Genomic DNA, 23,467 nt, shown 5'->3' with positions numbered 1-23,467 from the left:
AATTTAAATAGACAAGTCTTGTGAATCCTGAAAGAATTTGGGCATTTAGCCCAAATTTAGGAAAGGGAGAGTTCTCTGCAAGAACTTCATTAACCCTGTCTGTCATCAAAATAAGTAATAAAAGTAGCTCTGCAGACATTGTAAAGAACAGATCTTTGGTTTACCCTGTGGCCTTGATCTGCAAGGTACTGGTGAATGAATCTTGTTCTTTAGGGACAGCTGTGCCCGTGTGGGAGGGGAGATGGAGATGTGCTGCATGCAGGGATACAGAAGGGGGAAAATGAACTAAAGAGCTGCATTTGTTTTTGGAAAATTTGTGCCATCAGTTGCAGGTATGCAGGAATGTGCAGGGAAGCTGATTTTTATTTAGTAACAATATTGATAATGCAGTCTCACTCACTCACTTTTCCTCCCCAGTTATGTTGGGGTGGAAAACCCACAGATGCTATTTCTAGCATAGCTATTTTTGTAAGTAGAGAAATGTTAAATATTTTTACGTGGAGAAGAGTTTCTGCTTCCGTTTGGCTGTTGCTTGCAGGGTCCAGATGCTGTGAAGCACTTCCTGTGATGCCAACATCTGGCTGCCTGCACATTTTGGGTAGAGTTTTATGAGGCGGCTTTGAAGTTGCTTTTGGATTTGAATCACATGAATCTTTGGATTGGCTAGGCTGCACAATTCTCAGCATCATTTCCTTTTCCTTCTGATTATGGGAAATGTAAATACTTCAAGCTGTTGTTCTGATGTTTTGAAGTTGAGGGAACATATATCTCTATTTTCCTCCATTCCTTTTCCCTGGATTAAAGATATAATTTGAGTCTTTAATAGCCAGCAGCGCAGCTGTAGAGAGAAGCTGCATGAGCAGAGTTGGTTCCAGCAGGTTTTGTGGATTTTGAGCCCATCTGACATGGGCTTGCTCTCGTACTTTGATCTACCTTTCTCAAACATTTCAGAAATTACAGCAGTATTTCAGAAGTATTTTTGTGAGGTTTGCTTAATACTTCTTGAGTGCTTGGAAGTGTTCTAATTAAAAGATACTTATAAGTACTAAGTGGTGGTGTTTCCAAACATATATGTACATAAAGATTTATAGAAAACTTTGTTAAACTTTCTGAGGATGGGCTGGGCTGAATGGATGCCACATTCAGGGTTTGGCCCTGTAGGAGCAAAGCTGATTCAAATATTTGTTTTTGGACTTTGGATCTTAGTTCTGGTTTTGTCTTACCAGCTTGAGATGGTCTGTTCACTTGTGCTCCTGCGTGGGATGGGTGGTCACTAAAGGTGTCTGACAGGATCCAGCTGTGGAAGCAGTTTGGATTCTTTGTTGTGTCTGGTAGAAACTTATTTTAGGGGTTGGTTTAGATTGAGGGGTTTCACCATAGCCTCAGAACAATCCATCTGCCCGAGTGCCTGAATTTTGGCTCTTCTTCTTGACAAGGGTTCTTCAGGTGTTGCAGGAGAGTGGAGCTGTATTTCAGCTGTCACCTGGCTGGGGGTGCAGTGAGATGGTTCCTCCTGTGCCAGGAGCCAGCCTGGAGCGGGGGTGGTGCTGCTGGTACAGACAGTGTGTGTTCCACAGGATGGGACTCATTTCAGTTAGCATTTAATGATGTGAAAATGTCTGGCAGTTTCTGTGAACATTTACGTTGTGAATATATTTCCAGCCTATATTTAATCTTCCCTTCATCAGAAATGAATGAATTCCAAGAAGGATAACAGAAGTGTTCTTAAATAATTTGGCTTCGTGTTTGAAAGCTTTATTGCATTATAAATTAAAACGTGAGCATGTTGTCACATGCTTGGTAAGCAGTACAGTAAAATTCCAGGTAGATTTGCTATGTGTTTATTTTTGACATGTGTTTCATTACCAGCAGTGGTGGCCTAAGAGATCTGGCTCTAATGGTTCAAAGGTGATGAAAATGAATACAGTGAATTTTCTGGAGGGCTCAAAATTGCAACTGCAAGCATATAAGTTAAGGTTGGCTTGTTACTTTACTGAAACACACCTAAGTGAAAACTGGTAGGGGAAGAATGCAACCTGCTGTTGCTGTACCATGGTCACAGCATCACCTCTCTTCAGAGGAAGTATTGTCCCTTTAAATGCTGCTGACTGCTATCCATCCTGAGTTTTGGATGTGAATATGTATTTGATGTTTACATCCTACACAAACATCACACATAAATATTTACATGTAGTATTTACTAAGAAATTGAGTGCAGTGAAAGAAGGGGTGGGAATAGTCCAGTTAAACTGGTGAGAAGGAACATTTACCTTAAAATATGAATCACCAAGTGCTCTTGGCACTGATCCTGGAGCTGTTTAATAGGAGCCCTGTGAAACCATCCCTTGGAATGGATGGATCTGCAGAGCATCTGAAATGTGTCCAGAAGACTGAGACAATTATGTTTTTTGGTTTAGGACCAAGTTCTAGGGAGCTGGTACTACAACACAGGAAAAAACCGACCAAACAAAACCCAACCCTTAACTCAGCTAAAGCTTTTAAAACTTAAAGCTAAAATTAGAAGTCAGCTGCCTGCCTACCTGGTGAGAGATGGGCACTTGAAATGTTCTCTCAAAAGTGTTGTATTAGCTCAAGTGGCATCCTCAAACACAGTGATCCAGCCAAGCACACTCTGCCCAACCTTGCTATTTTCAAGCCATTGTACTAGATTTTTCCCCAAACTAGAAGACAGAGTATTTGAAGTTGTAATGTTGCTTGCTTAGAATGGGAATACAGACCTGAGCTGGGTGTAGGTAGTGATTTGAAACAGAATGGGATGTTTCATACAGTTAATTATTGGCAGGAAGCATTTGTTTTATTGACATCCACAGAGAGATGACTCTGCGTAGCTTTAAATAGTTGACTTAATGTCATTTTGCTTCTAGGTATGGAACAGTGAATTATGGTGTCTGTCACAGCATTTGTTTAATGAGTATCAGTTGTTGACAGGGTATGAAAAAGCTCCAGGGCTTTTCAGCCATTTCACTAAAACATTCTCAGTTAGGGGATTTGGGGTCTTTGAGGAGCCCATCCCTTACTGGCTGTTGAAAATCTGGTTTGCACAAAGTCTTAACAGAAACCCATCTGCATCTGCTCTCAGGGTAAATCCAACCCTCTGAAATGTGAGGTGTGACTAAACCACCATTCTTCTCTTCCGTGGTCAGTTTGTGACAAGGACCCTCATCCTTCCCAGGGGGTTACAGATTGCAGGTAACTCACACTGTAATGTTTGTGTGTGTGACTCTAGAGATGCAGTTTCATCGTGATGCTAGGCCTGAAATTCAGAAGCTGTTTCTGGGTGATTTACTGGACTCTGTTTAACAGTTTTTGCTTGAATTCCCTTAGTGCAGCCAGAGCTGTTGATGAGAGAGGCTCCAGTCCCTCTCACAGGGCAGGGGTGGCCATGCCATGACCACCACCCTCCACAGGCAGCTCTTGCTGGGCAGTTTTTTACTGAATCACATTCTCTAACTGTGCTCTTGCAGTGTTCTCTCCTCAAGCATTTCAGTGCCATTCCTTGTGTTGTTTCGTTTAACATTCATATTCTTTTTTTTTTCAGTGTTGGCAGGTGTGTATTTCACATTAACATGAGGGGTTTTTTGGATGTTAGACTGCTATTTGCTTATGGTAATTTCCAGTCATCATAAGGTGACTGTTGAGAGAGATGAGCAGAGAGGAAAAAAATTGTCAGGCATTTACAGTAAATACTCTCTGCTTTTGGAAACGCTGTCAGAAGTTTAATTGTTAGGTTCAAGTAAGTTTGTCATGTGCCAGACAGAATCAGTCTGCTGTAATGAACGGGTTACGCACTTCACCAGCAAAAAGGGAGAGTGAGAAACCAAGGGATGCTCAGGATTTCCTGTCACCTTGCACTGCAGAAGGAACAGGGTAGGCTTTTTAACCTAGCCTGTAATTAGGTTTTGCATGGAAGCATATATTATTGTGCTCGCTTTGCCAAAGCTCTTCAGTATGATGGATGAGATTTAAAGGTTGATCTGACTAAATTGCAATGAGAATACTAACGACAAAGATATTTCTGTTGTGAACTATTCCTACCAGGCATCATAGCTGTGACAGAAATGGTGTAAAGTAATGGACAATAAAAGTCACTCGAAAATAATACTCTCCTAGGATTGGGCTGCCTTCCCCAGAGCACCTACCCTGAACCACAGCGATAATGTAATCATAAGCCCAGATCATCATTTAAATATATACGTAATCTCATAGAGTATCCTGGCAGATTTATTTTATGAGCAAGGAAGAGGAAGAATATTATTGGGCAGTAGAGAGGAAGAAAGTGGTGCTGATGTGGTTGTGTTTATTCTGTAAAACAGTTTGCATTGCTGCAGCCTTTGGGGAGCCTGCAGTGAGCAGCACAGTGGCTCCAGGAGGAGTGGCAGCCTGGCTCCCAGGGCAGCACATCCCTGTGGGTATCACAGCCAGCTGGGGGCCTGCTGGGTGTGCCCTGCTGCATTTCAATCTCTGGCAACTCCCTGCGTGTGGTAAAAGATGCACGTTTGTGCACTAGGTGAAGTCGTGTACTTGGCTGGTTTTAATCAACTTGTGGATTTCTGGAACCATATATGACTTGCTGTTTTGTTTCTGTTTGTTTTACACAAGATACCCAAACAGACCTGCTTGGCTCCCCCACAAGTCCCTGTGTAGGAGGATAAGAGAGGCATACAGTAACTGAGGGGGGCAGCAGATTTGTGTATGTGACATATCTGTGCTTTAACTCTCAGTTCTGTGTGTGTGTATCTGTGTGTGTGTGTGTGGTGGGCAGCAGCAGGGCTGAGCACAGGGCACACAGAGCAGCTGCTGTGTCTTGCAGGAAGGTGAAAAGTGCTGGTACAGAAAGCAGTTGTAACGCTGAGCACAAGCTGCTGCTTTGCTGCCTGCTTGAGAGGGGCACGGTCCTGTCATGTTGATTATACATCTGGGAGCAAATAATTTGGCCTGCAGTTGAGTTGGAGGCATCCTGAGACACATGGTGATACCCGATCAGACTGGGCACAGCTGCTTCACCAGGAGCACCCGGGGCACCGGGGCGGCTGGGACTGAATGCCAGGATGCTGATGAGGTTCTGCTCCCTAATGAGTGTCTTGTAACTAATGATCCTGGCCTTTGCTACCAAGTGCCCTGGGCTGTTCTGCCCTGAGAATCCCACCTGTCAGGTACCTGCGAGGTATCAGGGGTTTGATGGGATTTTGTGTTTTGCTCTCTACTGATCAGGTGTATGGACACTGGTACCCAGAGAGGAATTGCAGCTGGGGATGTGGCAGGGGAGCTGATTGCACAAGAGAGTTTTTGTTTTCCTGTATTTGGAAAAACCCCAGGTTACCTGTGAGTGCTGCTGCATGGAGTAATAACTGTACAGCAGTAAGGTGACAGTAGTGTGGGAGAAGGAGCTGTTCATCCCATGTGGGTTGTGGCCATTTTTCCTGTGATGGTAATGGTGATCCTGTTCTTTTATTCACTTTCTGGAAAGCTGTGTGATGCTTCATGCAATTTAAAGATGTTTTGATTTACAGTCATAGTCAAGACTCAGTGTGAAAATGTGTGATACTGCAGAACTCTGTAGGAAATTTGGAAGCAGGAATAAAAGGGAAAGTGCAGAGCTAAGACAATGCCAAGGAAAACAGGCCAGTGTTAAGAGTGTACCTTGTACCTTTTCTGCTGCAGTGCTGTGCCTGTATGTTGTTGGCTGCTATTTGAAGATCCTCAGTGAAGCCCCTTCCTGGGGATTCCCCTTCTCTCTCCCTGTGCAGTGCCAAAGCCTGGAATAGCCAAGCTGACAGCCTGGGCAGGACACGCTGTCCCGAGGTGTCAGCGGGCTCCGTGCTGTCATGTGAGCTCTGCTGGATCTCTTTTCAAAGCTGCTATTTTGTTCTTACTCCTTCCTCTGCTTCCAGCTGCAGCACTTCAAACACGCAGTGCCTGAGTGCAGCTCCTGCCGTGGGCTCCCCTGGGCTGTGAGTCCCTGCCCCTGGTGCTCCCTCACAGCAAGGATTGCTCCTTGAGTTTCCTTAGGGCCCCTGGGGACTGCCCAGACTGGGCTATGATCAGGGCATTCAGGTTCCCATGTCCAGAAGTAAATCAGTAAATGCCTGCCCTGTTTTTGAGCGTTAGTCCTTTGGAAGGCAGGACACAGTGGATGCCCAGTTTGATCAGTGTCAGGCTGCAGACACTGCCTGGACGTGTCTCTGTGCTGGGAATGTGCCATGGCCAGGTTCCTGTGTTGGAACCAGGCTCTGCTCTGGGCGTGTGGGCTTGGAAGAGAGAGAACATGTGGCTCTCCCTTCGAGTAAACTGCCTTTCTCCAGATCTAGAATAATAAAATAGTTAAGATAGTTCCAGCAGTATAACACAAGGTAGGAATTTCATAGGGCACTTTAATGTCAGTATTGAGACATAGTTTTATCTAGGTATCTTCGCCTGGTTACTAATAAACCTACAGATGCTTGAGACTGAAAAGATCTTAAAATCAAACTTCTTCATACTAGCAGTGATTCTCCTTCCCCCACTGGAGTTTCATGGTACTGACTTTGAAAAACTGTTTTTATTGAGAGCAATCCATGTGTTCACCTGTGTAATGTAGCAGGAACTGCAGCTCTTTTGTCAGAGTGAAGGTTCATTTGCTTGAGACATGAGAAGAGTCTCTCTGCTTTCCCCCTGTGTTATGGTAGCTGGTGTTGGGAAAGATCTGCCAGAGCTAAGAGTTTATTTCAGAGACAACTGTTAAAAGAATTGAGCACTACTTGCTGCAGAAATTCTTCTTCATCATATTTTCTTCCCCACTCCCACAAATATTTAAAATACCTTTGTATTTTAAACTAAGACTTAGTCATTGCCCAAGTGCCAGGCACGCACTATTAATACACTAATGAGGTCAGGTTGTGTTCTTTCACTGAGTGAATATTTGCCAAAACTCTTGAAATAAGTTTCTGCAAATGCTTTTGTTGGCCACTAAATCTTCCCTTGTCTCCATTAGGCTTCAGCCTGTGCCTAAATGGACAGGAATGATGTGACTGGGAATGGCAGGGTGTGGGTAAGGGGTGACCAAAACCTGTGAATGGCCTTTTCTGGGGAAGAGACACGGGTGTATTTATTGTGGGTGTTTCTCTAAGTGCTGTGACTGTATTTTGGGGCCTGACTTTGCTCAGGGCCAGAGCCTGGCCCCAGAGCTGGTGTGGAGCAGGGAGTGCTGTGATCCAGTCCTGCTTCCCTGAGCAGCTGACAGAATTACCAGAGTTTGTCCCTGAGTCAGGCTTGAACACAAATGGTTCAAGTAAGGGTTTTATTTCCTAGAAGGGCTGGAAAATCTGGGTATGTTCATTCTTTCTCTGCAGGCAGAGGAGGTGTCCCACAGCTGCCCCAACACTGTTGCCCACGGTGTTCCTGAAGTGTGTGCACAGCCCTGTGCCAGAGGATCAGTTAATCTGGGATCACAGTGTTGCTCCAGCACTGGAATGTCTCAGCTGCCTGTTGGGCAGCTCTTTACACCTTCTGCAGGTTCTGGTACCATTTTTGAAGGGGAGCAGACTCTCATTTCCAGTTGCTGTGTTGGGCTGGCCTGAAACCTCTCCCCTTTCTTTTGCCTCAGCAGAGCCGAGAGGCAGAGTTTGGTATGATACCATGGAAGGGCAGCACAACCATCCTCATCATCTAGGGGACCAGAACAACCCTCTGTGCAAGCTGCCAGGGCAGGAATTCCAGCATGATCCTCAGGTAAGTGCAGGTGTCTCTGATCCATCTCCCTCTGTCTTTTCTTACCTTCATTCCATAAAGGTCTCCTGATTTCTTAGCATTTAGCTGCTTTTGTCCCTCTCCTCTTGTTTTTAGTGCACTTGTAGCAGTTTTAGGGAATATCCAGTTTGGGATTCTGCCAGACAGTTTCCTGAACCCAGTTTTTGATTATAGTAAGAGAAAGAGGAAATAGTTTGAATTTTGCTTAAAGCTAGTGTTTTTAAATCATCTTATGAAAACATACTGAGTTGGCTTTCTCGTGCCTTTGATTCTTTGAAGAAAAGGCCAAAGTAAAATAGATTATTGTGTAAGTGAATAAATGTATTTTATCTCTTTTTATAGCAAGTGCTGGAGAAGTAATTACCAGATAAAAGAAAAAGCTCATTCTACATGGAACTGTAGGCTCCCTGCGAGTCTCTGGAACTCATCCTGCAATGTATTTTGTCCACACTATAATGAAGCTTCACTGTAGCAGCTCCTCTCTCTTCCTGCCTTTCTGCAGAAGGGAGCTAAAACCAGGATTAACCCACAGTCTGTGTAGTCATGAAACTTGGATTTTGTGAATTCTGGCTGCTTGACTTTTCAGCCTGTTTTCTGTCGATCAGAGCAATTCAGTTTTGCCCCTGTGTTGTATTAAGGAATGAACCAAAAGCAGCATGGAAAGCTGTCAGAAAGAAGAGAGTTGCAGCAGTGGTGGGATGTGACTGTGGGGAGGGATGGGGTGAGCCTTTGTTGTTCCCACTGCAGTGCAGAGGTGAGCAGGGTCCCCGAGCAGGGTCCTTGAGCAGAGCAGGGGTCAGCAGGGTCCCCAAGCTGGAGATCAATCCCACTTTCCTTGGGAAAGCTCTGCCAGTGCCCAGCACAGCCTCTGCTGAGGGGGAGTTCTGTGCACACAGTGAATGCACTGCTGGGAAAGTACCATGGTGTGGAGCAAAGCCCCCTCTCCTAATGTAGCAATTTGTCATATTAAGTCATTTAATAATAATTGAATCCCCTTGATTAATCTCCTAGAATTAGCCAGTTGCATTTTGAGCAATTAGGGTTAATTACTGCCTCATTTGGCAGGATAGTGCCCCTGTAATTATTTCATGAACAAGATTAGGAAGTGTTCCTGTGCAGCAGATACATTCATGGCATCTTGGAGCACATGTTAGAATTTGTAATGACATAGTTAAGTGTAATTAGTAGCTAATAATCTGTGTTCTGCTGTGATGCTGATGCTGAGTGGGCTCATTTTGCTGTATGGTCATTGTTCAGTGAAACCTCCCCTCAACTCTGGTAATACCCAAGTTCTGTTAATGGAGGGCTCTAGTAAACTGTTCTGAGAATGGTCTAATTTGGAATTAGAATTGCAGGAAGACTGCCTTTGGTTTTACTGTCAAAATAACATAAAAAGACCTGAAAAACAAAAATATACAGTCTACCAAGGAACTGGAAAAATGCATATAGAAAAGGTAGTGTATAGAAGCCTTACATTGGTGGCATGATAGGGTTGCTGATGACATAGTTCTGTTTTTCCATTTTTCAGGGATATATTTACATAAAATTTTTCAAAGCTCTGATACTTTTTACCTGGAGAATCTGAAATTACATCATTTCTTTCTTCTGAAAAATCTGAGTAATGCAGACATGCTGTGTACTGGTTTGTGGGAGGTTTGGGAAGATAAAAGTGACCAAAGTGGTCTTATGAGAAATGTCATTAATGGCAGAGATAAAAATTTAAGCAGAAAAAAACAGAACATGAGTTCTAAGAGCCTTGGATGAGGAGGGAGCTTTGTGCGGAACAGCCTTCTCTTCCTTGCAGCCCCTTCATTACAAACTTCTGTGCCAGCCCCCAAAAGTCCAGAGCAGCAATGTCCTCCTCTCCCAGAAGCTTCTCCTATGATTATGCTGCTTCCTGAAGCTGCTTTATTTGTCAGTTCTGACAGAGGTGTTGTTTCTGTTCTATAGCTCATCAGTACAGAACATGAGTCAGGCTTTTCGCTGTAGTGTAGCTAATAAGATGAAACCTTTGAGTGATGCTGGATACTTAGAAGTTATCTGTAATACAAACATTTTTTTAAAATGTCCAATAAAATGACAGTTTTGGCTTTTGGCTCTCTTTTGGCTCTCTTTTGGCTCTCACCTGCCCAGAAATACCCCAAGGAAGTTCATTAGCAAGAGGGAGAACATTTTCTAGTAATGTTCCAGAATGAAGGTGTTAATTATTTAAGTCTCCAGATTACTTAGTGTGTAAACACTAAGCAGTAAGCAATAAAAATTATTTAGGAGTAAATCAGTGATATAAAAATATAGAGTTATAATTTTTCACTTAGTTTTCATACTAAATAAACACAGTAACTCACTTTTAAATAGCTCTTTTATATACTCACATTTTAGCAGCAGAGCTGTTAAGAGATTATTTCTATGGTAATTTTAATTTCTTTGTGAATGTCACCTTGTCCTGCTATTTCCAAGCTGGTATTTTTCTCTTCCCTTGTGGTGTAGTAGTACAAATGTCTAGATAGGCCCAGAATATCTGGATATCAGGGTAGATCCCAATCATGCTGACAGGGATGCTGAAACTTTGAAACTTAAGCCAAGTTCTTCAGCAAATTTTAAATTCCAGGTAACAGGTCAGGTGAAGGATATTTTATGACTGTGTAGTCTAATTTTGAAGCTCAAATTGAAAAACCTGATGTATTCTTCAATAATTACTTGGCTACCTGTTTGAAGGATAATCCATATTTTAAAAGTTTCCTCATCTCTTGCAAGCTTAGAAGTTCCTTCTTTAATCAATCTGTTCTAATGTGTTCTCATAAATTCACACTGGAATTTCAGCCTCAAAGTATGCAAAATTCTTTTCAGGTAGGCATTACTGAATGGAGGCAGGTGTATAATTTTGGACATCCTAAAAGGGTTTGAAATACTGATGTTGATAGTAAATCATTGCTTATAATGTGTGCACGTTCTACAGGAGGGGCTGGAGCTCCCCCAGTACCGCTGCAGATGTCTTTTAAAGGTGAAATTAGTTACAGTAAATGTCACTCAGATGAAGTATGCACTTTAGAAGCAAGGAAACCGTTCCTTTAAAATTAATGATGCATTGCAAATATCAGAAAAAACCTTATATCCAGCGTAAAGATAATTAAAATTCAGGTCAGAAGTGTATGACTTAGTCGGGCTAAATTTTTTAATGAGATTTCAGAAAATTAATTGGGCGAGTATGTTTTTACTCTTCTAAAGAATATTTCATTTCATGGCTCTACAGGAAAGATGCTTTTATTGGCATCTGAAGATTGGACTGTCTGACTTTTTAACTGTTGGTTAACTAATCCTAACAGTTTTTAGGTTGATTACAAATACTCTAAGTGCCTGCAGCCCTTTATGCAGGGCTGACTGGTGCCTGTTTTCCACATGCCAATCAGCAGTAAAACAACTGACTTGATTATTAATTAACATTAGCACTCTGGGTTTCTATATTGTGCAGTTAGCAGTGAGCAATCCCCTTTCTCAGCCCTTGGGTTCCCTGTGCCTCTGGGGGAGCAGGGGGCAGGCCTGGCTCTGCAGTGGGGCTGTATTTGGGATATTTTCCTTTCACTCTCAGGGTGCTCCTTGGCCCAAAACAAGGGCTTAGAGGCTGCAGGCACAGCTGCTCCCACGGTTCTCTTGGGGCTGGTCAGGTTTTCCCTGGATCTGAAGTCATTACAAAGAGGTAAATGTATTGGCCAAACACTAATTGTTCTGGAGATTGAAAGCCTTTCTATAGAAGAGGTTTTTCTTATTCCCCATCCCAAAGCACAAATTCTGGACAACTACTCATGAAGAAAAATACAACACAACAAATGTATTCAGGGTGTGTAGGCATCCTACCTGCCTGTCCTTAGAAACCTTACAAATTCCGTTCTGCAGACAATCTTGTAACACCTCAAAATTGGAGGCTAAAAGCCCTGGCAAAGTTCCTCCTGAAGTTCTGACAAGGGCTGCCCTTGCCTGCTTTGCCAGCTTTGGAATTTGTGCTCTGGCACCAGTGGTTCCATCTCACAGAGCCCATGTATGCCAGAGGAGATGTCCAGAAGAGCTTGTTCTTGGAATAGTCTCTGCATTTCTTCTTCAAAATGAATGGGTTTTTTTGTTTGCATGAGGAATTCTTTGGTGCTTTTTTTTTCATGGAGTAGGAGAAGAATGAGACTTCCTTGTGTGCATGAAGAGAACAGCCTTTGTCTGAAAACAAGTTCTTCCCAGACTGTGCCCTTCCTACAGCTGCCCTGGGAACAGAACTGTGTAAACAGCCCAGTTTTTGTAGTGTCCAGTGTTGAGGTTCCTTTTGCTTGCTTGGTTTTTTCCTCCCCTTTTCTTCTTTTCATTTAGTTTTGTTTTTTTTTTTAAACTCAAGCTCCACTGTTGACCTTGACACCTGATCTGTAGAGGCAGGGGCGTGATTTTACTGCACTTATGGAAACCCAAACCTGAATCTGTCCTAAAAATGAGAAAATGTATTTTTAATGGACAAGTTAGAAGATGACAGTGGTATCTTACTGCACACAATTGATATCAGTACATGGAAACTCTGAGGTTTGCAGAAATAAAGATCATGGGTTAGAATGAAACAACCCATGATCTTTTGGATTGGTTCTTTGCCAGCTTTCTGAAAAGTGGTGGTGGTTAATTGTGGAAGGACTAGAAAGCAATGGAGAGTGGAGAGTCCTGACCCAGTGCAGTGTGCCAGGGCAGGGCTGTGGCTCTGAGGAGGCAGCTGGGTCCTGGGTGCTCGGGGTGTCCTTGCAGTGCTGCTCAGCAGCTTCCTGCTTACCTTCAGCTGCAGCAGGCAGGGAAGGAGGCCTGAGATCAGAGGCAGCTTTCTGGTGCACTTTGGGCTCACCTGAGGATGATTCCTGGTTTGTTCCATAATCAAACATCTCCTGCCCTCTCTGAAAGCTCCGTTACTTTAATTAGGTCTGATAGGTTGTGATAGCCCATGCAAATCTAGGTCATTGCATATGTAAATGTGCAGCTGCAGTCCTGGAGGTGCCAGAACACATCAGCAGAGGTGTCCAGGCATGGGCAGCATCACCCCCAGCACCAGCAGGCTCTGGGGCTCTCCGTGGCCAAGGGGCTGGGGCACATTCCCTTCACACTTGCCTAACGTTTGTTTATGCTTTCAAGTTCAGAAGTTGGTAGATATTTCTGGGCACGTGCTTGAAATATTAATTTACACATAAGCACTCTTGGTGTAAGCATACACTTTAACAATTTAGGAAAGGCGAGTGGAAACTGTCCTTGATTTCGGTGTGGATTTGTTTCTTAAAAATAAAGTTTGTAGCAGTTGCCTCATAAAACGTTGTTAGAAGTGCTGCTTCTATTGTAAATGGTGACTGCAAGTTAGAAAAGTTTTTTCTTAGACTTTCTTACTGCTCAAGACCAGCTCAGGAGGCACATGGACATGGTGAAGGAAGTGCTGTGATTCCTTTCTATTTTTAAATTAGGAAAAAGTGGTTTGTAGGTTTATGTGCTGACACCTTTGTTTTGTCTGGGGAAAGTGGTTTGTGTACAGGTGAAGGAAGTCGCTCAGCAGCTGGTGTGTAAAACAGCTGGGAAGCAGAGATGTTCCTGGAGGGAAGCAGGCAAACGGGACAGACCCCTGTGTGCAGGCTCTGCTGGCTTTGTCAGGCTCACAGTGCAGGGACTGGTGTTGGTTACACTGCCTGGGATGAGCTGAACCTTCCCATCCCCTGTGATGGGTACTGAGGAGTGCTTCTGTTTATCAGACCTCTGCAAAGGGAGCTTGCAACCAGTTTGAACTGAGAAGGCAGCAGGGGCTGATTAGTTGGAATTTTTGTTTGTCTGTTTCGTCCTGTGTTGCCTTGCTCTGGTGATAATTCAGTAACTTAGAGGAGAACATATAGAAACAATAAAGCAAAGCAATCATGGCCTTCTGCCCTTTACCTGGTAAGTGTAGGACACCTGCTCCCCCATCACTGAGAGGATGCTCCCAGTTTATTGCGTAGTGTACACTGCCAGACTTGGAGACATGAATCCTTAGACTTGAATTTTGGTTTGGTTTTTGTTCTCTCTGTGAATGCAACATAATTCCAAGCACAGCACAAAGCACTGAGAGCTGACCCAAACTTTGACTGCAGTTAATAGGTGGTGAATTGTTCCAGAGTGCAGGGGAGACTGGAGGGTTCCTAAAAGGAGCCATGGCCTGAACTGCTTGGAGGGAGCACTTGGAGAAATGACCTTCCTCTTTCTGTGGGACTCGCCTTCAGAAATAGCTGCAGGTCCTAACGCTGGGCTGAAAGCTTTTCCTGCATTTCAGATCTCAATTCCAGCCCTCTCCTGCTGCATTAGGAAATGGCAGTGGTAGCAATAGTCGTTCCTTAAGCCGTGCAGCCCTCCCGGGACACTTGTGCTGGGCGTGGCTCGGCTGCAGGCCTGGCTCATCCCTGGGAAGCCCTTCCCCACCCCCAGCCTGTGCTGGGAACTTCTCTATTTGTGGGTTTTGATGCAAACTCTGGAATGGCTCAAGATGCTGAAACTCAAAAATGTTCTACTTGGCACGTGTGCTAACTTGCAGTAATTAATTTTGATAATTTCTTTTTTAAGCATTGTTTGCAGCCGTGCTGAAGCCAGAGGAGCCGAGCAGAGCTCCTGGGAGCCCTGGGGTCCGTGGGGTCCCTGCTCCTCGTTAGGCTGGGCCTCCCTGCCTGCCTGGCTGTTTACCTGGCACTGCTGGGCTGCATCTCCCCGGTGACACAGGCGGGCAGAGCTGATGAGAGGCTGTGGAACGAGCCAGAGCAGCTGGGGATTAATTAGTTACTTACACGGAAGGCAAGACTTTAATTCCCTTTGTAAAGGAGTCGTTTTGCTTCCTCCAGCCCGTGTTGCTGCTACATCTGCCAGGAGTTGGTGTGTTTGTGGTGGGATGTTCTCCACTCCCAGGGGCCGAGGCTGAGCCCTTGCCCGCGAGCAGGGGGAGCAGGAGGGGCCGAGTGGCTCTCTGGGGTCCCTGACTCTCTTTCCTTTGACAGAGACATTTAACGTCGTACCCGTATCGCTGCACCTTGGCAGATTTTCAGATTGAGAAAAAGATCGGGCGAGGCCAGTTCAGCGAAGTTTACAAAGCTACTTGTCTGCTGGACAGGAAACCTGTGGCTCTGAAGAAGGTGCAGGTGAGCATTTCCTGCAGTCGCTGCTTTGGGGTGGGATGGGAACCCTCCAGGGCTGCCAGCTCTGCCCTGCAGGGTCTGGTCCCTCATCACCCCGCACGGGGTTCCTGTGTCCGCGTCAGGCTGGCCCAGCGCTGCTGCCATTTCCTGTTTATTTCAAATTTCACCTTTTACTTCGCGAAGAGGGTTCACCAAATTGTTATTAATGTGTGAGACAGCGAGGGCCTGTGGCTGTGCTGGTGCCATGAGGAGCTGCCATCCCAACACAGCTGAAGCACGGGAACATGGAAGGGAAAAAGGCTGGGGGTTGCTGGTGGAGTTGGAGAAGAATTTGTGAGAACTTGGACGTCAGAAGTGTAGATTTTTTTAAACTTGGCTGGAAGTACTGGGCAGTGTTCAGAACAGCATTTTGTTTGAAGAAATTTGCCTTTAATCCTTCAACAAATCCTCCAAACTCCCATTTCCAGTGATTTAGTGATCATTGTAGAAAGAATATTAATATTCAAAGTTATTGTTGATTATTACAGAGAAATCAGTGGGAGCTGTATCTGTTTAAAAGAGAAAAGTAAACATTTTGTCTTTTATTTACTATATGAAATTGATGATAATTAAACCAATGAAAATCACAGCAGCAAATTCACAAACTTGTATCTTTCTTTTTTGTGCTGGTTAGAATATTGCCTATGGGTTTTAAAATTAGTTTTATCCCAATGTTATCCCTGTGGTGGTTTCAAAATAAAGAAAACATTGATCTTTCTTTGATCTGGGGATTGTGTGAATACTCATTACAGTAGAGGATGTACAAACTGGGGAAGGAAACACCAACTGCTTGTTAAAGTATAAAGTACTTTTTTTTTGTCGTTTCATTTTTATCTTCTATGCTTTTGTGTTTGAAGATTTTTGAAATGATGGATGCCAAGGCAAGGCAAGATTGCATTAAAGAAATTGACCTCTTGAAGGTAAGAATTTTTATAATAACTTTTTTCTTTTTTTTTATTTTTCTTGGGATTTTGTTTCTTGTTTGTTTTGTTTTGTGGAAAAAATTGTTTTCAGCTTGGCAAATAAAGCTTACACAGTAAAGGAGAAAGCAGTTTTGGCTGTGCATATCATGTATGTGTATAAATATCACATATGAAAAATGATAATTTAGATAAAGGCTCTGAAACCAGAGTGTGTTTAAGTGATTAAAACAAATAGTGATTTTGATGCCTTAGTAGTTTATTTTAAATTGTTGGTTAAAAACATAGATGTGTTGCACTTTAAATACTTATTTTTAGTAAATGTAACAGACTGCAAAAGGCTAAAAATTTTGTTTAGCTAGTCAAATTTCATTCTAAAAGTATTAAATAATTACTTCTGTGCCTGTGATTTTGGGGATTTCTGTTCAAATTCATGCAGCCTGAGTCTGTAGGCTGTAGGGAAGGATAAACATGAGCCAGTTGCTCAATATTAAGGAGGAAAATAATGCTGAGGTTTACATTCAGAAAGAGGATCTCTGATATTTTTGGGTTCTAGGAAAAAAAATTCAAGCATCAGTTGTGAATATAAGAATGAACTATACTGAAATGAAAGAAAGGAATTAGTGAAAAAGCCAGCATAAATAATCAGATACTGACATGTACAATTTGTGTGGTTTTGTCCTCCTTCAAAGTTTTAGTTTCGTTTTGTTCTTTTAAGGGGCAAAAGACCTTGAGTACTGTAACCAACATCTGGGGGTTTGTTTCCATTTAATGAGGGGGAAAAATTGGTTATTGCTTAACAAGGCATCCTTCAGGACATTGCTTTTAAATGTTTTGCAAGTTTGCAATAGAGGAGGTTGTTTCACCCTGTTTGGGTGGAATTGCTCTTTGCCAAGGACACCTCCAGGATGCTGTGCCTGTGGGAAATGCTGTTTGTCCCTGGATTTTGTCTGGAGCAGTTTGGCCAGGCTGTGGGTGCCCATGTGGCTCACAGGAGGGGCTGGTGCTGTGGCTGGAGTTGTCCTGACCACGTTGTAACTGCTCCTCTTGCATTCCCTCCCTCTGCAGCAACTGAACCACCCCAACATAATTAAGTATTTGGATTCTTTCATTGAAGACAATGAACTCAACATTGTCCTGGAGCTGGCTGATGCTGGGGATCTCTCTCAGATGATTAAGGTAAGGATGTGTCTGTCCTGGAGGTGCTGCAGACTTCCAGGATTAGGCAGGCCTGAGGCAGTGGGGTGAGCACAGCTGGGTTAGAAACATTATTTTCTCCCCTTGCAGTTTTGCACACCCATGGGTTGCTTCCAGACCTGAACCCAAGTGACTGGTGACATTTTAAATACCCCCAGCCATGCCCTGAGTTTCTGGTCACTGCTGCAGAGGGAAGCGTCTGTGATCTGGTGGGACACGTGTGTTATTTGCAAGGTTGATTTACTGAGTCCGTGATTGATGGGGACATTTAATTACTGTTGGGTTCACTATTCACATCGCCTGTCTGCCACTCTGAAGACTTTCAAGGAAGTCTATTGACTTCCCTTGCAATGGGGATTTGGGTTTGAGAAAATGTTTCAAGTACTTGTTCTTCTTTTATGTTGCTCTTAGGAATACTTGTATTGCTGCAAACCAGCTTTAGTTAAGCTGTTACCACCTGCTTTTATATTTTCTTTGACATGTTAATCTTTAGACATACATCCCTTGTGAGAACAGATGTGTTATATCATGTTTGTTAGCACTCTCAACCTTCTCTCCATGTTTTACCTGGTTTTTGCCATCATTATTCTGTAATTATCATAAATGAATGTTTGGAAAGTTCTCCTCCTCCTTGTTGTCACAGTTAAAATATCTTATTAACAGATTTGTTTTCTGTGCCAGCAGAGCCGTGAGGCACTAGGCCAAAGGCTGTCAAACAAGTTCCCCATTCAGTCCATAGTCAAGGGCTAAATTTCCAGCATCCAGGACAATCTGCTGGGTCTGACAGGAGAGCAGCAGGTGGCAGAGTCGTCCTGGGACAGCCCTGGAGCTCCAGTGCAGCCTCACCCGAGGGGGGAAGGCGGAGCTGGGGGGGCACAGCAGCTCTGCCTTTGGCCTCCCTCTTCCCCTGGGGCTCCTGCTGCCTTCTGCCCTTTTCCCACCATTTCCTGGGAAACTTGCAGCTCATCTTGGGCCTGTTGTGGTTGTGGTCAAAGATGGAAAAAACCCAAGGATTGTGAGAGCAGAAGTCAGGGCTGTGTGAGGCCTTCCTGGGCTGTGCAAGGGTTCTGCTTGAGTTTGCAGTCTTGCCTTACAAAAGTTTTACCTACAGAATTGTAGGATTTCATTATATGAAATATTTGTATTTTTTAGTCATCTGTAGTTTTTAGTTTAAAAATACTGACAAATATGTTCATTTGCTTATCAGGGTTGGCTATTTAATTTTTAAAAATAACTTTCTTTGTCATTATTGTAAGAGTTACGTTTTCCAAAACATAACTGGTAGAGTCTTGGATTGGTGCCTTGCCCAGTTCTGGCTTCCAGTGTCCACAGCTCTGTGTTCCCTCTGTCTTTCAGACATGAAGAAGATGCATTTCTTTTTTTCAAGGTCATTAAATGAAGTTTTCCAACTGGTACAAATCTAGGAATTAATTTTTTTAAATTTCTAACAGAGGTATAAAAACCAAAACCAAGCCCTAAAGCCAAGAGGGAACAAAAGCTGCCTCCTAAATGCAGCTGCACTGCAGCAGGGGAGTTTCCCCACCAGCTCCTCTGTGTCACCCTCTCCCTCCCTGGGAGCTGAAGCTCCTGTGTGGATTTTTGGTGGAGCAGCAGTGACAACCCTGGCAAGGTGTGAGGGTGATAAACCCAGGGCCTGTCTCTGTCATGCCCCGGTGCCTGCATTATTTATGAGGGATGTAGAGCTGCAGGAAAACCCACTGGAGAGTTGGGACTTCCTTGTAAATGTCAGGCGAACCTTATTGGACATGACATTTAGAAAATTATCACTTGTGGTCTTGCATATCCACTCTTAAATATTTTAATGAGAATTAAATAATTTTATTGTGTATATAACACTTTCTCCCTCACCCTCTGTAATTCCTCTGTGCTCTCTCTCCAGTTTTGGGTTGAGACTGTTGCAATCTGTCAGATTTGCTGCCTGGGGAATTGCACAGTCGTGCCCCTTCACAGCTGATCTGCAAAAGAAAATTTGCCATTGCTTGAGTCAAACACGAACTGGTAACAGCATTTCACATAAAATAGGGAATGTGACAACGGACATCAGGTGTCAGTGCTGAGGGGGAAAGCATGAGCTGCAGAAAGGGGCAGCAAGCCATTGCCTCCCTTTATTCCTGCTGCAGGTGGGAACTCTCACGGGTGCCATGCGAAGGAAGTGCAGCTGTGCTGGGGCAGGAGGGTGCGTGGTGCTCCCAGTGCCACCCTGTGTGGCAGGGCTCGAGGAGCAGTGGGAAACCTCTGCAAGTGTTGAAGGGTATTTTGTTAATGCTCTGGCTGTAGAGCTGGCTCAGTGAGAAGCCAGGGACCAACGATCCAAACCCTGCAGGGTTGGGATGCCTGGGTGCGGTGCCAGACACGGCTGGGGTGCCCCCCTGCAAAGGAGGGAGAGCAGCTGAAGGTCTGCAATGTTTGGCCTTCACTGAAGTGTGCGGCTGGCTCTTTATTCCTGTAGTGGCTTGAAGAACCTCCAGTATTGCAGGGAGCCAGGGCCACGCTGCCCTCGGTGGTGCTGCTTTGTGCTGCCCATTATTCTGAGAGCTTTGAGGCACCAGAGGTCCCTGGAACGGGGCCCGGCTGCGCTCGGTGCTGCCTGAGCACACCCAGCTGATCAGGAGAGCCTCTGTCACTGCAGAGTGCAGGGCATTTAGTATTCCTATTATGCATGAAATAGAATATATTATTCTACCTGATCACAGAAGGAACATGGATACTTTATTGATGCTCTGGCCATCTTTTAAAAAAGGAAAGCAGATTTCCTTGTTCTTGTTAGTAGACAATGCAATAACGAATGTTTACAAGGGGGGTGTTTAATGGACTTTTGTTTCTTAAGGCAAAATATTTGAGACATTTGTTGTTTTGAGGCATTAAATATGTTTTGCAAGGTAATTAAGGAGATTAATGCTAATCATAATTGTGTCCATTCAAAAATGTCAAACCTATTTAAGCATATTTTTCATAATAGTTGTTAATTAGCGAACTGCATCGAAGTTTCCACACAGAGAGGAGAAGTTAAAAGCTAATCAGAAGAAAAGTCATGCAGCTGCAGATCTGGAAGACGTGAGCAACCTGCAGCTGACTAACACAATTCCAGGAACGAGTCAAATATGTTGCTTTTTCACTGATCTTTTATTTATTTCCTCCCACAGTATTTTAAAAAGCAGAAACGGTTAATCCCGGAAAGGACGGTGTGGAAATATTTTGTGCAGTTATGCAGTGCAGTGGAACACATGCACTCCCGCAGGGTGATGCACAGAGGTAACATTAATTCAGTCTCTTTTCACTGAATAATAATATAATGTTCCAATTAGTAAGCGCCTACATTCAAAAACAATTATGCTGATGTTCAGCCAATGCATGTTTAGAGAGGCTGGAGCCTGCGAGATGGATTTCTCCTTCTGTCTCTGCCTCATCGTTAAAGCATTCAGGCCGAAGTGAGGGTGGTATTAGGAAGATGAGCTGCTTTGTATTCCAGACACTGATATTAAGTAGAAGTGTCAAACTTGCCATTAGAAAAGTGTCAGAAATAAAATGCTGAGACTCCTGGATACAGTGAACTCTAAGAAATAGTCTTCATTATATTAGCTGTGACCTTAGAGAGTTGAGAAGAGTTTTCCTGTCTTGCGGGCTTTTCTGAAATATTAATACAAATATGTCCCACACTCTCATAACCTGTTCTCTATTTTCATTAATTATTTTTGAATCTCTTGTCTCAGAACATCTTATAACTTTGAGCTCTATCCAAAAGTTACACTATTGCTTTCAGTGTCAGTGAGGTGCTTTGGGAAGGACTGGACTCAGGAAGTGCAAATTTCCCAAAAGGAACCAGCACCCATCTTGGCTGCTTGTTATTTCCTTCTCCTGTGAAGGAGGAATTCTTCACTATATTTTTCAGCAATGTGATATCATTTTTGCTCTGTTACACATCCCCTGATGCAGTGTATCACTTGTACCTGAATTAGATCTGTAATGGCTGAAGCAGGGAGCCTCTCACATTGGGTCTGCTCTAACATGACGAAAGAGCCTCTCACTCTGTTCTGACATGACTGCTTGGGAAACTGGGGTTGTAGCGATATCTACCTTCCATGAACCAGCTGGGCTGTGTAGAGCCCAGAATTTATGTATATGTGGAACAGTAATTACCCTTTTCATGAGGGGATGGTGGTGGGCAGTGCAGTTTCCTGTCCAGAGTGATCATTCCCAAAGAGAACTGGGCTCATGTCTTTGATTTCCAGCAGTTAAAGAGGTTGCCTCTGTTCTCTTGAGCTGTTTCCTACGTTTTCCCTCATTGGTATTTCTTGTGTGCTGGGAAGTACACTCTGATTTTTGTGTCTGTGCAGGGCTGGAAGCCTTGGAAGGCTGAGCCTATCAAAGCTCTAAAGAAGCAGGTTCTGCTCGAGCCCCTTTGTACTGTGAGCGCTCCAGGCGATGCTTCTATTGCAGCATTAGAACCAAATAACCTTTTGTGGCTTTGACCTTTTACCTTTTTCTTCTTGCAGACATAAAACCAGCCAACGTGTTTATAACAGCCACAGGGGTGGTGAAGCTGGGAGATCTTGGATTAGGCCGGTTTTTTAGTTCTAAAACCACTGCAGCACATTCCTTAGGTAAGCTGGTACTCGTTAAGCAGGGCCTGGCGTGCGCTCTCAGCTCTGATGTTCAAATGCAGGGTGTCCATCCCCCCGTGGTGACATGAGTGGGAGTCAGGGCATGGGGACTGCATTTTAAATGCTCTTTGCAGGCATTAATAGGTATCTTCTGTTTAAAAACCTGTTATTTTTTCTGGAAGGCCTGGCCTGGTGTGTGTTTTACAGCACACGTGGCAAATGCAGCTTTTCCACTCTAAACAGCGCTTTGGCTGCACGGTGCTTGCTGGAGTTCAGTGTTCCCCCAATACGTTTTACATTTTACCTTTGGTCAGGGCTCTGCTCTGACAGGGGCTGGGACTGCCTGAGGTGGGTGAGCCCTCATGGCTCATCTGTCCCAAAAAGTGACTTCACTTGAAATCTGGCCTATGCTTTGAACATCCAGCTTTTCTTCATACCTCTTCCACATATCTCAAGGTTGTCTTCCTCATTTTTAGTTTTAACATTAATTCTAGTGCTATAGAAAATTGCATAGTTATGCAGTTCATTCTTCAAGTCTTACAGTATAAAGTATTTCATCATTGTGTCTGTAACCTCTTGAGAGGTGGCTGATTTTCAATTTTTATTAAGGGGTCTGAGTTTTTTGAGTCCCGAAGGTGCTTCTGTATTACAGCAGTGAAGGAACTTTGGCTTTTGGTGCAATATTTAAGCTCTTTTAAACTAATGTCTCTCAGTTGACTTTGGAACACACAATATTTGTTTCACATTTTTGTTTGTGCAATTTCCTCTGCTGACTGTGTCTTGCTGAATCCTTTCTTGGATGTGAACAAATTTCATTGCTAATCCTGGCCAGCAGCACTGGGCTTCTCATGCACAAGGAAGGAAAATACCTGCCTTGTTTTGTGTGTGCTTAAAAAATAGGAGGCATTTCTATAGTTTACTTTCGTAAAATAGGAGATTTCAGATTTCCCTTTGTATCAAAAGCTGTCCTAGGATATATCCCCACTGTACTTAATAGATAAAAATAAATCCTCTTCACAGGAAGTTACAATCACATCATCTGAACAGGCCAAAATATGATCATGTCTAATTATATGATCTTATCCAGTTTGACTGCTGCACTTATTATATTAATAAGAATAAATTGGGGCTTGGAAACGGGCTGCACATGTAAGCCGAGCTTGTGACCTTTACCAGGGCTGCTCCCTCTTAATTGAGAAAGCTGGAGTAGGAAGAGCTCAGCCCCTGATGCACAAACCCTGCCCTTCCTCACATCACCAGTGTCCTGCAAACAGGTGAGAGGTGCAGGACAGGGGGAGCAGTGAGTGAGACTGGAGGTGTTGTGGGAGGGATGGACACATCACCATTTCCAGCAGTTCTTGGATCCAAGTGAAAAAGAATATTTTAACAATCAAAAAATACACAGATGTGAAGCTTCTTTCTAGTTTTTTGTTAATTTGCCAGAGCTAGAGGTTTTGTAGCAGCAGGAAATGGACTGGTGTTGGGTTTGGTTTAATGAAGACGTTTGCTGAAGGAGCTGTGAGGGACGGACGCCCCAGACCAGACCAGACCAGGGCAGGGCACCGGCGCGGGCCGGGCGCTTCCCGCTGCTGCGTTGCCCTGGCAACCGCCCCGAGCCATCATTTCTCTGGCTGCTGACCCATGAATTGAGCGTGCGGCTTATGCAAATATATTCATCTCATTTCTCCCTTTGCTTGTATTTGCTAGCAGCAGACTGGCATGAAAGGGCATCAGGCAGCCCCGACCCGGCTGACAGGTGTAGCAGGGGCTCCGCAGGGCCCCCCCGCGCCGGCGG

At 44.0% G+C, this 23,467-nt stretch overlaps 1 protein-coding gene across 1 annotated transcript in view; it reads left to right on the top strand.

Annotated features, from left to right (window-relative positions):
• NEK6 (NIMA related kinase 6) overlaps nt 1–23,467 on the top strand; it is a 58,048-nt gene that overhangs the window by 21,734 nt on the left and 12,847 nt on the right. Inside the window, exons 2-7 of the mRNA XM_005421234.3 lie at nt 7,607–7,728; nt 14,757–14,897; nt 15,791–15,853; nt 16,922–17,032; nt 20,215–20,323; nt 21,565–21,672. Coding sequence (XP_005421291.1) covers nt 7,636–7,728; nt 14,757–14,897; nt 15,791–15,853; nt 16,922–17,032; nt 20,215–20,323; nt 21,565–21,672 — 625 coding nt within the window. The 5' untranslated portion in view covers nt 7,607–7,635. The remainder of the gene's footprint in view (nt 1–7,606; nt 7,729–14,756; nt 14,898–15,790; nt 15,854–16,921; nt 17,033–20,214; nt 20,324–21,564; nt 21,673–23,467) is intronic.

Source organism: Geospiza fortis, unplaced genomic scaffold (assembly GCF_000277835.1).
Source record: "Geospiza fortis unplaced genomic scaffold, GeoFor_1.0 scaffold27, whole genome shotgun sequence".
Classification (NCBI taxonomy): domain Eukaryota; kingdom Metazoa; phylum Chordata; class Aves; order Passeriformes; family Thraupidae; genus Geospiza; species Geospiza fortis.
This window is presented reverse-complemented; position numbering and strand designations above follow the sequence as displayed.